Raw genomic sequence first — 15,496 nt, 5'->3', positions numbered from 1 at the left:
GTGAATATGTTTCAGAAGAATGAGTCGTCCACTCCATGAATCTTGCTAGTAGATCATCCCTGTGACCAGCAACTATCCAGCAGTTTAACTTTAGTTCAAAAAATGGTCTATAAGAAAGCTGTATATATATATCATTGTGAGACCTCTTGACATGGAGGCACCTGGTGGAATCATTCCAAGAGACATGCCACAGATACCTATTGTTTCTAGTGCAGTTGGGTTATGTCCCCCCCCCCCCATGAAACATTTTCCTCTTGTCCGTCCGTCCCCTCATCCATTGAAAGAAATGGCAAGTTCAGTATATAATATACAGTGGTACCTTGGGTTACAGACGCTTCAGGTTGCAGTCGCTTCAGGTTACAGACTCCGCTAACCCAGAAATATTACCTTGGGTCAAGAACTTTGCTTCAGGATGAGAACATAAATTGTGCTCTGGCGGCATAGCAGCAGCAGGAGGCCCCATTAGCTAAAGTGGTGCTTCAGGTTAAGAACAGTTTCAGGTTAAGAATGGACCTCCGGAACGAATTAAGTACTTAACCAGAGGTACCACTGTATCCTTTTCTGAGCACTGCAGCATCATCCTCCAAGGAGGCTGAGAAAGGAGTTACATTAAAGAATCTCTCCTTCACAATGCGTTTGGCAGAGGATTGGTGATGAGGAGATAACATGTGTATATCGGGTTGGATCCACACTGAGGCTGCAATCCTAACCCCACTTACCTGGAAATTAGACCCATTGGATTCAACAGGACCTGAGCAAATATTGTTAGATTGCACTGTAAAGTGCACAAGTCCCATTGCAATCAATATAAAGAGTTATTCATGAATAACTTAAGTCCCACTGATTTTAGTGGTAACAAAACAGCACTTGCTTGGTCTGGATTCAACCTACTGTATCTAAGCACCCACTCCAGAACACTGAAGAAAATGAGCTATCTGTTATATGTTAATCTTGAAGATTGTGTTGTTCCATTTGAGCTTTTATGCCTTTCCCAGTACATTCCTACTTTATTGTGTTCTTATTATCATTCCAAAGTGTTTGTCTGCTGCTTTCTGCTGGCAAGCTCTTATTACTACACTGTACATGTCTTGGCGGTTTTATTTCTTCCCTACCTGTATGGTTTTTTTCTTCTTTAAAAAAGCATTTGTTTCCTCTGCCTATCTCAGGGCAAGTAATGTGCAAATATCACCTCTAGGGTTGCTGCATTAGAAGTCAGAAACACTGGTGCATGTCCTGGATATGAAAGGTTCTCCTGCAACTTCTTCACCATATATGTGCACCCAAGTCTAACCATTGCTTGCTGAAGATCCTTCTGCTTCTCCATGTTTTGCTGGTAAGTTCTCGTTTATTTTGAAATGCATCATACGGGAATTAAACAACAAGAACAGTGAGAAATATAGATGGGAGATTAATTACTTTGGTTTATATTTATTAATATGGAAAAAGATGGATTTTGATTACCCATCACATATTTTTTAATTTTTTAGAGAGAGAAATATGGTCTTTCTGTTGAGTGGTTTGAGTCTCAGGGCAAGTGCATTATTCTCTGACAATGAATGTGGCCATTTCAAGAGGGTGCATAAAGGTCTGAGCATGCTGTGACAAAAGCAGAAATGTTTTCATCTCTTTCAGCAGAAAATGGAAGGAAGGAACCATTTTATTTTCTTAAATAATACTTGTAGGAATAAACAAATATATAAATAGCAACATCCTATTTATGCTTACAGAGAAGTCCCGTTGAGTTCATTGAGACTCACTCCCAATGAGAAAGTGTGCATCAGATTGCAGCTTTAGTGTAATACATTGATGTTGCATAAAAAGACAGTATAATCAAAGACGTGAAATATGCCTACCACAAAGGGGTGTTAAGCACTACAAGCTCTATAGTTAATATGTGTCATGTTCCAAGAAGAAGGTGTTCAGATTTTGGAGCTGTAAGCTAGTCTATGTTTCCAGGTGTCATAAGAAAGCTGCAGAGATACTGCAGGATAGCACGCACCCCGGAAATGATCTCTTTCAGCTTCTGGCTTCTGGAAGAAGGTATAGGGTTATAAAGGACTAGGACTAGCCGCCTGAGAAAGTTTTTATCCAAATGCAATTTTGGTTTTAAATGCAGTGTAAGGTAGTCTCTGTAGGAGTATATTGTATTTAATTATGGGGTATCAGAGCTTTTAGGGGCTTAACCAGGCTGGCATAGCTGGCTTGTTGACTTCTGAATGTCTGATGTAGGTTTTTTCAATTTCATTGTTCTGTATGGGACAATGACAATAAAGATTACCGTATCGTATCGTAGTGTAACAGTACACATTTGGATATGCACATGCAATTACCTAAACCTTGGGACTGGTGATCAGCTTCCCAATAACATTAAATTAGTGTTGTGCTGAAAATTTATTGCATCTTTTCAACCATTCGTCATTAATTAACGAGAAGAGAAATTGCATTCAAAAATGATCAAAGAGGATGGGGTGGGGAATCAGTTACATTCTCATGGTTTCTTCCATGCTTACTTCACTTCCAAGGTGGTCAAAGGTTGTGTGTGTGTGTGTGTGTGTGTGTGTGTGTGTGTGTGTGTGTTTTCTTTCATTCTATAATCTCATCAGTGTTCTGCACTCAGCAGGCTTCCCATGCTTCAGTTAAGCCCCGGGGGAAGACATCCTGTGCAGTGGTGTAGTGGTCCAGTGTCGCAGGGGGTTGAAGACCTGTTGCTGTTTCTGCAATAGGGTCCCTATTCTAGATCCTAGATCTGCCCAATCAACACCAAAGAGAGGCTTTTCAGCCACGGTATGCTCCAAAGCTAAGCATTCAGAAGCACTGAAAACACAATGTGCCTCAGTTTTGTTTTTTCTTTTTATTAGATTTTATAAACAAGGGTCATAGAAATAATAAATGATATAATTAAAAAGACCAAGTCTTCTTGTACATTGCAAAAACAGCATAATAAATTTGCAATAATATCTACAACCTAGGATTCATTATTAGTGGTCAATGTACAAGTCCTTGGTTTAAATAAACCAAGTGGATTGGATGGATTAAATAAAAACAGCAAATGGAAACAGGATAGGACTACTCAGCTCTGTTCTGTTTAAAGCTTCCTATCTTTATTATTATCATTATTTGGTTAGGAAGAAAAGAGGGGGAAAGAGGGGGAAATGGTAAATAGGGTGTGGCTGGGTGGTTATGCTTCTATTCTTTTACAATGTGCTTCAGTTTCAAGAGAATGGTGTGCAAGTTCAGTTGTGTACAATGGAACATTGTGGAAAACACAAGTCAGCTCAAAAGAAGGTAGTTGAGCACTCCAAATCATGTGTCCATGTATGTTCTCAGAAATTATCTACTTCAAAGGCAACACATGGAGGTCTGCATTAATTGTTGTAATGCAGTCCTAATTATTATTATTATTGTAAAATGGTAAGATCATTGTATAATCTTAGAAAGCTGCATGTGAGTGTGAAGAGGCATGGCTTTGAGTATCATAAAAGGACCCTGCAGACTGCAGAGCTTATAAGCCATGCTTATAAGAGAACCCTTGGCCACCTAGCAGTGATAAGGGAAGAACAAGACCCCACCCCCACGAAAGAAATTATGAAAAGCCCCAAAAATGAGGCAGAAAAATGGAAATCCTTTTTCACAGAACACGTTGGAGAAATTTGAGAGTTTGGCAGGATGTTGCAACATGTACTTCCATATCTGGCTTTCATAAAGCAAATTGAAGAAAAACGTAATTGGCTTGAATTACACACACACACACACACACACACACATTGATTTTCAAGATAAGAATACAAATATAAAGAAAAGAGTAAACATATAACCAAGCTTATCGGCTGAAACATTGGTGTAGGTGAGCACGTAATGCAGTATCATTATAAATGTCCTCTCAATTATTATTCTTTATTATTTTAAAAATGGTATGGTTATGACTCAACTGCACCAATAACAAAAAGGAAGTTGGACAATCACCATGTGTGCACGATTATGAAGTCCATATAGATTTGGCTGTTTCTGACAGAGAGATGCACATACTTTGGTCTATGATAAAGGGATACTGAAATGGTTTTGCTTTACCCTGTTGCAGCTTTAAGTTGAATGTTATCTTTGCAGAGATTTCAATAAACAAGACGTTCTTATACAAAGATTGTATAGACAGATTTTCTAATTCCTTCCAATTAGAAGGACTAGTGGCAATTAATAAAAATGTTAACAGATAAAATATCCTTGTTTAATCCTTGATTTCCCCTCCCCCCCCCAAAAAAAGTTCTGGAGTACAATGAATTGATTTTTGCAGTATTCTTCCCCCATTTCTGTATGTCTCGCTATCCAAAATGCTTATAAGTGTGAGCACTCCCACCATAAATGGAAATAAGTTCCTTTTCTGTCGCATCCATGTCAATGTCTGAGTCCAGCAACATCTGGAAAACCATAGGTTTCACATCCCTGATATTACATTTCTGCATCATATTCCACAAGAAAATGTCTCAAAGTGATTTACGAATCCATAAAATACCACACAGTTTGGCAATCATTTAAAAACCATACCTACAGAAGAAATATAACAGAACAATATTTCAAAATGCTCTCCATCAACAATAATTATTATAATAATGAACTCCACGAAACAGGTCAAAAGCCTTACGACACTACATTCCAAGTGAATGACGAAAAGTCTGGGCAAAAACCCAGGCACCTAAAACTGGCAATGATGGTTCCAAGCATGTTTTCCTGAAGACAACATTCCACACACCCTAAAAGAGAGTAAAAGAAGCACATGCAAATAAGCACTGGAAGAAAATGATAATTTATCTCACTTCTCTTTAGCATCCTGATTTTGAGTATAGCAGAGTAGTGAATATTCACTGAAAAGGGATTAATCTGCAAAATTACCCTGACACACCTTTTGAACAGGCCTTTCCTTCCCCAAAATGATGCTTTAATGACAATCAGATGCTTCTGAGAATATTAAATTATGCATGCTGTTTAGAGTCTGCAGCCTTCTTCCGACAGCTCATCGTTTGAAACGACTCCAGTGCTGCTGGCTGAAGCATTGCAGCTGAAAGTTTCTACTGTGATAGGCAAAGCCGAGAAGGAGTGGATAACATTTATTAAGCAGCCAGCACTGAGATCAGCATCTTGGCTGAGGAGAGCTTTGCAAACTCCACTCAGCCACTTGTCTTGCAATGATAAATAGATCTTCACTGCAGAAGGAGCAGTGCTTAATCAGTTCCAACCCCTTTGACGGCAAAAATGATCTTCTGGATGGAAAAGATGGATGTTGTGGGAAAGACAGAACAGCCATTCCTTGTCTTTTGCAAACTAGAGGGTGTTCTAAGGTACCAACATAGAGAGGGTGCTACCTTTTGAATTTTATTTTTTTTAATCAGTCAGACATGTTTGGAGAGATTGCAACTGAATTCAATAAAGTCTCGAGTTTCTGAGGCTGAAGACATGGAGCAACACCCAAGATGCTAACCTATATGAATCCCAGCTGCTACCTTTCCTGAAGTCTCCTGCAGACACAGCTGGCCTAAAGTACTGTAGGGCATCTGTTGACGACATTGGGCTTATGATGATCTATAGCTCGTTCAGGACAGTCTCAAAATAGCCGCACAAGCAAGCTGGCTGACACAATCTCAGCACATCAGAGTTTGGGAAGAAGGGACATTCATTTTCTCCTGAAAACTGTATTACCTTCCCAAAATTGGAGGACGGCATTTTGTTTTTCTTTCTAACTTTGAACAATTACAAAATAATTTTATTCATCCGCCATCCATCTCTGATATTGCTGCAGCAGAGACCTAATATGGGCTTCCTATTCACCTCATTTCTGCTTCCATATTAGGACAGAGACACTAATCACCGATAGAGAAGAAAGAGCTCCCGTAAATAATTTTATCCCATCAGCATCCTGTCTGCAACAGAAGAGAAAGCCTGGTGCTTGGGAGGGGAATCAATTCAGACTTTGGTTCATTTTCTGAATGCAGCCCCACTGGGAACACTGAATTCAGCAGTAGCAATGGAGTCTACTCAGCAACATGAGGAGGGTTCTTTAAGTGGCCCAGGAAAAGAATCCCCTTAGGCAGGTAAGGGAATCTAGGAAATGGTGGTAAGAGGACATCTATATTTATTTTTTGAATTTTACCATGAATAACGCTGCTGCATCCTACTAATTATCTCCCAAGAATTTGCAGGTCTTTTCCAGGATTTTTTCTGGATTTCAGATCTTTTGCCATGGTCTGCATGTATAGTGAGTGGCTTTGCACCCTTAGAAATTGTCAACCACTAACCCAGGGTTGATGAAGCTGGGGGCCTTCAGATGCTGCCGGATTACAACATCCTTCATTCCTGGCCATTGGCCATGTTTGACTGAGGCTGGCAAGAGTCCAACAACATTTGGAGGGCCACAGCTTTCACACCCCTGCTTGAACCATTCTTTTTAACCATATATTTTTCTAGGAGACTGAAAGAATTCATTCATGCTGTAAACAAGGCTCCTCATCCCACATCTCCATTGCAACCCTACAGAATCTGTTAATAGGGCACAACCTTCTGCTGAGAAGGATGGTGATCACCTATTGTTAAGGTTTTGAAAAGCAAGAGTGCAACAAGTGTGTGTGTGTGTGTGTGTGTGTGTGTGTGTGTGAAGAAGAGTACGACTAATATTTATTATGTTTTTATTAAGATCAAAAGTTGGAGAATCAGTCAACATGCTGAAGGAGAGCCAGATGTACCTATGTATCTTCTTTTTGCTTGCATTTGGGATATTGTATGAGTTCTCCCTAGAACCTGGTTGCTTCTTTTCCTGCAAACCTGTTGCTAAACAACTTGTGATACCCCAAGATGTCCTCTCCCAGGGGAGAAGTATCATCTTTCTGGAGACAACTGATCATCTGCAGCCTCCACCACTGGTTTTATGCTCTGTGGAATCTGCTGCTAGAATCTATTCGGACAGACCCATCATTTTTTTTATGCAAGGGCTGAACAATAGCACAATGGTAGATTTCAAGTTGACTTCCCCTTCGCTGTCTTTCTTATCGGCTATGAAGAATGTTTTCCTTTTCCCCCTGGAGATGGGCATTTTGTTCCAGGACACACCTCTGTTCCGGTGGTACCATCAGGTGAGAGAGAAAGGGGTATCGTTTTCTGGTGGGATGCATTAATTGTTGTAAAATATGTTTGGTGACACATATCAATCCCCCTTTTAAAAATGCAAACTGTTTACTGGTGACTTTATCAGTGCAAAGGAAAAGAAATGGTTACTGCCTTTTCCTACCGAGACACTGAAATGTCATTGTATGCTTAAATTTAGTAATGTTTGGTGAAGATGCAACTTCAAAGCATGTTTTATTATATCCTTTGGTTCATTTTACCGTATACAGCACAGTATTAGTAATCACCATGCATGGCAATCAGCCCAGGTAGTGAGGAGAATTCGGGAGAAAGAGTCATTATGATGAAAAAGAACAAACCATCATATACAGTGGTACCTCAGGTTAAGAACTTAATTCATTCTGGAGGTCCGTTCTTAACCTGAAACTGTTCTTAACCTGAAGCACCACTTTAGCTAATGGGGCCTCCCACTGCTGCCGCGTCGCTGCTGCACGATTTCTGTTCTTATCCTGAAGCAAAGTTCTTAACCTGAGGTACTATTTCTGGGTTAGCGGAGTCTGTAACCTGAAGCGTCTGTAACCTAAAGCGTCTGTAACCCGAGGTACCACTGTATTACACTTGCACTGGGCTTCAGAGTTTCAAATTCACAATTTCTGTTTTCCAGAAATTCTGAATAAACTGGCTACAGTGGTACCTCAGATTACAGATGCTTCAGGTTACAGACTCCGCTAACACAGAAATAGTACCTCGGGTTAAGAACTTTGCTTCAGGATGAGAACAGAAATTGTGCTCCAGTGGTGCCGTGGCAGCAGGAGGCCCCATTAGCAAAAGTGGTGCTTCGGGTTAAGAACAGTTTCAGGTTAAGAACGGACCTCCGGAACAAATTAAGTTCATAACCAGAGGTACCACTGTAGTACTATTCAGCATGTTAAAAATTGATGTTTTCCTTTTACACTAAATATATGCCAATGCAGCTCAGTATTGTTTGACTGGCAGCATTTCTTCAGTGTCTCAGGCAGAAGTTTTGCTCATCACCTACCTGATCATTTGAACTGGAGATAGTGGGAATTAAACCTGGGGTGTTCAACAGGCAAAACATGATGTCTGTGGTCTACCGCTGGGCTCTGCTCCCACCCACAGGTTAAGTGGCCTCTGCAGGAGCTGAGATACTGATTGATGCAGTGAACCCACTGATACGTTCAGGCCCTACACTTTCTCAGGTATGCCTGCATAGAGGTGAGGTCTTTTCTAGTGGGAAGTCACATCCAGAATTTGAACCTAGGCTCACATACATGTGACACCTGAGCTGTTCCAGTAGTGGAAATATTGCAGACATTGAAAGGAAGAAGTAAGGAGTATGTCTTAGGAGCTAGGGGCTGTCCCTTGATTCTATGTCCATTTTTAACCCTGCAGGTGAATGCAACACAGGAGAAGAACTGGGTCTATATTATCTCTGATGCAATCAGGCTTGCAATGGTGTGGAAATATGGTGGGACTTATATGGACACAGATGTCATTTCCATCCGACCTATCCCAGTGGCCAACTTCTTGGCAGCCCAGTCTTCCCAGTTCTCCAGCAATGGGATCCTTGGTTTTCAGCGTCATCACTGGTTCCTCTGGGACTGCATGCTAGATTTTGTTCAGCACTACAATGGAGCCATCTGGGGACATCAGGGACCTCACTTAATCACAAGGATGCTAAAGAAGCTGTGCAACCTCACAGATTTCAATAATGTGGAGGATCAGACATGTCACAACATTTCCTTCTTGCACCCCCAGCGCTTCTATCCCATCCCCTACACACTGTGGCATAAGTACTATGAAGTGTGGGATTCAAAGCCAGACTTCAATGAGTCCTACGCTTTGCACCTGTGGAACTTCATGAACAGGAAAGAGAAGAGAAATGTGACCATTGGGAGCAATTTCCTGGTGGAAAACCTGTTCAGAACACATTGCCCTACTACTTACCAGAGTCTTATTCAAGCTGCACAAAGAAGCAAACAGATGTCTCAAAATAAAACTAGCTCATTGTGGTAAAGCAAAAGGAGGATAGGTTACCATATGCAATACTTATCCTATTAGGCATATAATTTAGGAACCTCGGACTCCCAAGCAGATCACCTTCCACTGCAAGATGATTTTTAATATTCTCAGGGGGGATGGAAATCAGAGAATTGCAGACTTGGAAAGGGCCCTGAATGAAAAGCATCTCAAAGAATTTCATCTAAAGCATCCCTGACAAATGGCCATCCAACCTCTGCTTAAAAACCTCCAAAGAAGTAGCGTTCACCACTCTCTGAGGCAGGGGAGTACGAAGTAGGGGGCGGAGGGGGCGGGCCGCCCCGGGTGCCACTCTGGAGGGGGTGACAAGATGGCCCCTGCCTCCCCCCAGCGGTAGAGTGGCTGAGGGCACAACCAGTCAGTATGGACTCCGCTCGTGCGGCGCCCGTACGGGCTGCCTCTCACATGGTGACCGTACGGGCTGCTGTGCATGTGCACTCTGTACAGAATGCCACACATGTGCAGTCTGTACGGGATGCCCCACATGCGCACTCAGTACAGGATGCCACTCGCGTGGCACTCCGTACAGCCACCGCACGCATGTGGCAGCCCATACGGAGTGCACATGCGTGGCAACCCATACGGTCACCGCACGTGCGCACTCCGTACGACATGCATACTCTGTACGACATCGTGCATGCGTCACCGGGCAGTTCGCCCCACTCCTCGGCGTCCTGCCCCAGGTGCTGGAGTGGGTTCTTCTGCCACTGCTCTGAGGGAGTCCATTCCACTGTTGAACAGTTCTTACCACCAACAAGTTCTTTTTGAAGTTGAGGTAGAATCTTCTTTCTTGTAACTTGAATCCATTGGTTTGAATCCTACCCTCCAAAGCAGGTGGGAGGGGGGACTTGCTCCATCTTCCATGTCATAGGCCTTAAGATGTTTGAAGAAGGCTATCATATTTCCTCTCAGTCTCCTTTTATCCAAGCAAAGCATACCCAACTCCTTCATCCATTCCTCATAATGGGAAAATAACTTGAGAGAGATTAGAATGCCATGGTTTGGCAGCAATGCCACCTGGGGGAAACTCCATAATAGCTGAATAAATAATAAAATAAATGGCTATAGATGGAATAATAATTGCCATTTCCTACATAATTCTTTCTTTTGCTACTGCCACTGAAGTCAGGCAGATTTTTGTTAAAAACAATGTCTACCGCCCTGTTGATACACATAATGCTAAAATGCTATGTGTTTGTCGTGGTGATGGATACTATGTTGTGCATCTGTTTGCATCTGTTTTTCATTATGCTGTGGTTGATATAATAAATAAAGCTGTAACAAATAAAGAAGACTGATTTCCAGTGCAATCCTGTACATATCTGATTTAGAAGTAAGCCCCATTAAATTCAATGGAGCTTATGTCCAAATAATACAGGATTTCAACCTTCGGTATGTATGCAGGAGTATTGGGTCTTGACATAATGAATGATGGTCTTTGTCCTGCTATTCTTATATATATTGTTCTTCATTTGACCCTCCTGCCTCCTTTTTAATAGATAAGCTACAGTCAACTGTCTGGTATGGTGTAGCTTATTTATATACCATATTTATATGACAATTTGATTGCATGCAGAAATAAGTGTCTACTAACTTCTGAACTTAACTACATATATTATCCTCTTCAACTTTCCTAGTAACTTTTTTTGTGGGGGGGGGGGAGGCCTTTCCTTGCTTTGACAGGCACTCAATACACCACTTATTAAGGGGCACTGAAAGGACAAGGACAAAGACATTTCGTTTTGCCCATAAGATTCATGGAGAATCATGAAACCCTGTGCTGGCCTCATTTAAGGACAAGGATGGGGAGGTGGATAAGCCATTGCTTGTCAGGCATAAGATTCTGCTTTACCTACTGCAAAACAAGTTGCTATTTAAGCTGCTGCATCTTGAGACAATTTATAGCAATTGAGCAGACTAGAATGCCCCCAATCCATCAAGGATCAGATGCAAAGTTCTGTTTGGTTTTGCAAACTGCAGTTTGGGCAAGGGTAAATGACATGGCCAGAGGAACCGAGCAAAAGAAACCCAGATAAAATGTATTACATATGCAAGTAAGTTGGTTGATTTCATGTCACCAAAACTCTTATTGAAAGAGAACTTACAGCACAATCCAATACATATCTATTCCAAGGTCGGTTCCATGACTGAGATCAATGGGGCTTACTCCCAGAGATAGAACTGTAGTCTTGCATTTTTATGCACATATTAGTGAAAATAACATAGAAAAATGCTTTACATTAGAGGAAACTAGCTTGCAAAAATGTATATACAGTGGTACCTCTGATTACGTACTTAATTCGTTCCGGAGGTCCGTTCTTAACCTGAAACTGTTCTTAACCTGAGGCACCACTTTAGCTAATGGGGCCTCCCGCTGCTGCCACGCCGCCGGAGCACGATTTCTGTTCTCACCCTGAAGCAAAGTTCTTAACCCGAGGTACTATTTCTGGTTTAGCAGAGTCTGTAACCTGAAGTGTATGTAACCTGAAGCGTATGTAACCTGAAGTGTATGTAACCTGAGGTACCACTGTATTAGGCAAAATCATATACAAAAGTGTGTCTTATCAGGAGAAATCCATGACCAAATGCTGATCAATTACCTTGAGGACTTTTAAAAATAATAATCATTGCAAACTGATGTGGGAAAGTGGCAAACTGAACTGAAGACTGGAAAAACGAGTAACTAAGAGAAACCCATGTTGACAGATTTACCCGTCCTTAATTGCAACCGTGAGCCCAGCCTCCTCACCTGCAGTTACATGTTCGGGTACAATTATAGCCACGGGGAGGCAGCTTTGTTATCAGACATACAGCAGCTTAATAACCCCCTGAGCATCGATGCTCTAATGCACTTTTATTACCTGATCCTCCCTCTTTCCGCGTTAGCAAAGCCAAACAAGAAGGGAAAGGGAAATCAGGTAGGGTGTTATTAGAAGTTACTACAGCAACGGCTTGGCTTTGGGGACGGCCTCGCAGCGATTTTTCCCCCATCCTCGAGGGAGCAGCTCTCTGCGCTCAAAGCCCTGGAGCTGCTTTCTCCCGCTTCAGCCTGATGTCGTGCATTTAGGCCGAGGCGATTCGTCGCTGTGGGGAACCAGCGCTTTGCTGGATGGTGTTGAATTTCCTGGGTGGGAGGAGAGAAGGAAGATTCCAGCTCGGAAAGAGTTGCGCCTCCAAATCCAGGCTGCTTTAGATCTCTCTCTCTCTCGCACGCGCCCAGTTCCCAACCCCACGCCACAAAACATGCGCCCTGGGGACAGGTAAGGATTTGCTTTCTTTGGTACTCTAGAACTGAAACGTTGCACCGTGAAGCTCTGTGGCAAGAGAGTTGGAGGAGGGAAGGAGGGAGGGAAGAGGGGGAGGAGGAGGAATGCAGAGAGGTGGGACTAACCAGCTCCGCTTTGTTCAAGCTACTGCTCGCCTTCTTTCCCTCTTACATGTTCCCACCGCTCAGGAAAACATCAGCGGATGAAGTGGCTTGTTAAATTGCAAACACTCGCAGGAACCTCCGGACTGGAAACTTAAGGAGCTGAGCTGACCAAGCGAACTAAATCTACATAGTAGCTCCTCCCTCGCTGTCCACCCAGCTGCTCCTGCCTGCAGCCCGCCTAGGAAACTTTTCTCCAAAAGCCGATTCCTTGCAAACTTCACTGGAGAATCTGAAGCGGCTAAGGGGAGGACTTGGGGGCGGCGTGACAGGAAGGGGAGTTGGTTTACTGGGAAGGGGAAAAAAAAGGAGGGAAGGAAGAGAAGGAGGAGGAGGAGGAGGAGAAAAGGCATTGCTCCTTGTTCAGTTTTGAAACTGCCTGAGTAGAAATTGCTAGCCAAAATTTGCGGGGGGGGGGGAGAGGGGAGTTCGACATTCTGCGACCAGCAAGGCCCTTTGCATCCTTCTCTTCGGAGGCATCCGGGGTTCTTAGCCCTTGGAAATCCAGGGGCAATTTTCCAGAGAGGTTGTCGAGGGTTGTCAAGAGAGGCATGTTACTAAGGCCATTCTCTTCTATGGTGTGAGAGAAAAGGTAGGGGGAGGGCAGAAACTCAGTGTTAGGGCATCTTCACTGCATGCAGAAAACCGAAGGTTCAATCTTTGCCATCTCCAGGAAGGGCTAAAAAAGACCCTTGTCTGAAAGCCACGCCAATCTGTGTAGACCAGTGCTTCCCAAACTTGGATCTCCAGCTGTTTTTGAATGACAATCCCCATCATCCCTGACCACGGGTCCTGCTAGCTAGGGAAGATGGGAGTTGTAGTCCAAAAAACAACTGGAGACCCTCAGCCCTCTTAATCAGGGGCGATGGGAGCCGTAACCCAACAATTTATGGGGGACTGAAGATTGAGAAACACTCATGTGGACAATACTGAGTGAGATGGACTGATAGTCTGACAGCATAAGGCAGCTTCCTGTAATTCTGTTTAAGCAGCTTCCTGTAATTCTGTTTAATTACCACCAATGATGCTTTACAATGTGGCTCGCCGCCTTGCTTCTGACAGGGCCCCTGGGACTTCAGAAGCTGCAAGCAAATTTATTTGTCTATTAATATTTATTAGATTTATATACCACTCAAAAGATCCCAGGGTTGTTCACAACATAGAAATACAAGATAAAAGCACAAATAAATAGTTAAAACAGAAACAACAAAACAACAACCCCCTCCTCCCACACACACATTTAAAAGGCTTTAGAGTGTTAATCATCCAAGGGCCTGGTTGAAGATTACATCAACCTGTACATTTTGCCCCTTTCATTCATAGGCAAGTTAAACAGGGTGAGGGGAATGATAACAGCCCTGCAACATCAGTAGGTCTGCCCCAGCAGGAGGTGACCTTAGAAAGCGCTCTGTGTGCAGGTAAACAGCAAGTGCTTGAGAAGTGCACTCCCAGCACAAAGCAGATTATAACCATTACAGCGGAATGTGCTTCAGGTGGGCAAATAGTGTGGGATACTGGGACAGCATGGGGAGGACATTGTGTGTACAGCACCCCTAAAAGGCACTTGTATCCAGCACTGAATGCACATTATCATGCAGGCTGTACACGCCCCAGGAGTCCTATGGCACCTAAAAGACTAACACATTTATTATGCCACTTGCTTTTTGTGAACTACAATCCACTTCATCAGATGCATGAAGTGTTATCCTGAGGTTTCGGTATGGGGGGGGGGGCAGGTAGAGGGAAATTGTTAAAAGTGAAGTCAGAGGGAAATGAAAAGCGGAAAAGTATAGAGAGTACTAATTCCATATTTAATAGTGGGACTTCACAAATAGTTATTGAGGGCACAGGCACCACGCTTTGTAAAGCAGTTAACATCTCTAATATGCTAAAATCCTTTGTCTCGGTTCAGCCCACAAGTGATAGCATTGAACCCTTTCATTCAATTCAGTGGTTTCATATTGCAATCTCCCTTTGGATTTCCCTTGCTGCAGGATGGCTACTTTAAGGTAATTTACAGGGTATTCTGGTAGGTTGAACTGTCCCACCACTGGTTTTTGAATATTGCCACTTCAAATGTCAGACTGGTGTCCATTTAGTCTTTCATATTTAGACTGGCCTGTTTGTCCTGTGCAGAATGCAGAGCAGCTTTGCTGGCAGATGAGAACACATGTTATCACCTAGTTGTTCATTGTGATCCTTGTTTGCTCATACTGGAGCTGCAAACAAATACATACAAAGCCAAGAATGAATATTTAACCACTTGGAGCGTGCTGCTTAGCTATTGTATATTTGTGCTGCTGTGAGGGAAACTTTGGAGTCCTGTTACCATCATGCCAGGACACACCTAGTAACACACCGTTGCACAACACAACTGTCTGTTGTGAATAAGCAAGGGGTCCAGATAGATCAGAACAGCATTTCTATACTGGAAAAAATGGTATGTATCATTTTACAGCACTTTCCCCTAGAGGCTGCTATCCTATGCACACATTCCTGGAAGTAAATCCCATTGAGCATAATAGAACTTTCTTTTGAATAAGCATGTCTAGGATTACATTGTAAGCAGTTTTGTAATTGTGGCAATTAAATGTTGAAAGCAAATTGTTATAATAAGAGTACCATATCAGATGTCCTCATTTTTTCAGTCCTCAGAGCTGAAAGCTCAGTGATTCTCATGCATTTTCTATTTGAGTAGGAATCAACACAACTCAAATTATAGTTGTTTGAGTACATGAGTACAGGAATGTCTTTTATATGGAAGCTGGAACCCTCGCCTGTATTCTTGATAAGCCTATATTGAGAGCCAACTTTGAATTTAATAGCGAATGAATCAAACATTTCAGCTATAAACAGCAGTCACCTTGATTTGCTCACCTATTCATCTTGCTATTTTCTTCA

General features: G+C 42.5%; 2 protein-coding genes across 8 annotated transcripts in view; both read left to right on the top strand.

Moving 5' to 3' along the window:
- The first annotated feature begins 1,202 nt into the window (after window positions 1-1,202).
- A4GNT (alpha-1,4-N-acetylglucosaminyltransferase) lies at window positions 1,203-9,151 on the top strand. Of its 4 annotated transcripts, XM_081864655.1 has the most exons (4): window positions 1,203-1,333; window positions 5,382-6,103; window positions 6,680-7,115; window positions 8,521-9,151. In XM_081864655.1, the coding sequence occupies exons 3-4, from the start codon at window positions 6,705-6,707 to the stop codon at window positions 9,142-9,144; spliced, it is 1,035 nt and encodes a 344-aa protein (XP_081720781.1). In that variant the 5' UTR covers window positions 1,203-1,333; window positions 5,382-6,103; window positions 6,680-6,704; the 3' UTR covers window positions 9,145-9,151. The 4 variants fall into 4 exon arrangements, with proteins under 4 accessions (XP_081720781.1, XP_081720779.1, XP_081720782.1 ...); XM_081864653.1 differs by lacking the exon at window positions 5,382-6,103; XM_081864656.1 differs by lacking the exon at window positions 1,203-1,333 and having other exon boundaries at window positions 5,036-6,080.
- Window positions 9,152-12,008: 2,857 nt separating this feature from the next.
- Window positions 12,009-15,496, top strand: part of DZIP1L (DAZ interacting zinc finger protein 1 like) — a 28,962-nt gene continuing 25,474 nt past the window's right edge. For 2 of the 4 annotated variants that reach the window (XR_014157210.1, XM_081864481.1), the window contains exon 1: window positions 12,009-12,086. Coding sequence is in view for 2 of the 4 variants with exons in the window: in XM_081864481.1 (XP_081720607.1) it covers window positions 12,015-12,086 (72 nt within the window). In the remaining 2 variants the exon portion in view is untranslated. Of the gene's footprint in view, window positions 12,087-12,170; window positions 12,429-14,372; window positions 15,036-15,496 lie in introns of those variants that run through there. The other 2 variants (XM_081864483.1, XM_081864482.1) reach the window with 2 other exon arrangements.

This window comes from Podarcis erhardii, assembly GCF_964252035.2.
Source record: "Podarcis erhardii genome assembly, chromosome: 5".
NCBI classification, from domain to species: domain Eukaryota; kingdom Metazoa; phylum Chordata; class Lepidosauria; order Squamata; family Lacertidae; genus Podarcis; species Podarcis erhardii.
The sequence above is the reverse complement of the archived record's forward strand: the minus strand, read 5'-3'. Positions and strand labels throughout refer to the sequence as shown.

Excerpts from the sequence above, each read along its gene's own strand:
- A4GNT (XM_081864653.1), top strand. The coding sequence starts at position 6,705 with ATGCTGAAGGAGAGCCAGATGTACCTATGTATCTTCTTTTTGCTTGCA. Across the intron at positions 7,116-8,520 it reads TGTTCCGGTGGTACCATCAG|GTGAATGCAACACAGGAGAA; the intron begins GTGAGAGAGAAA and ends TTAACCCTGCAG.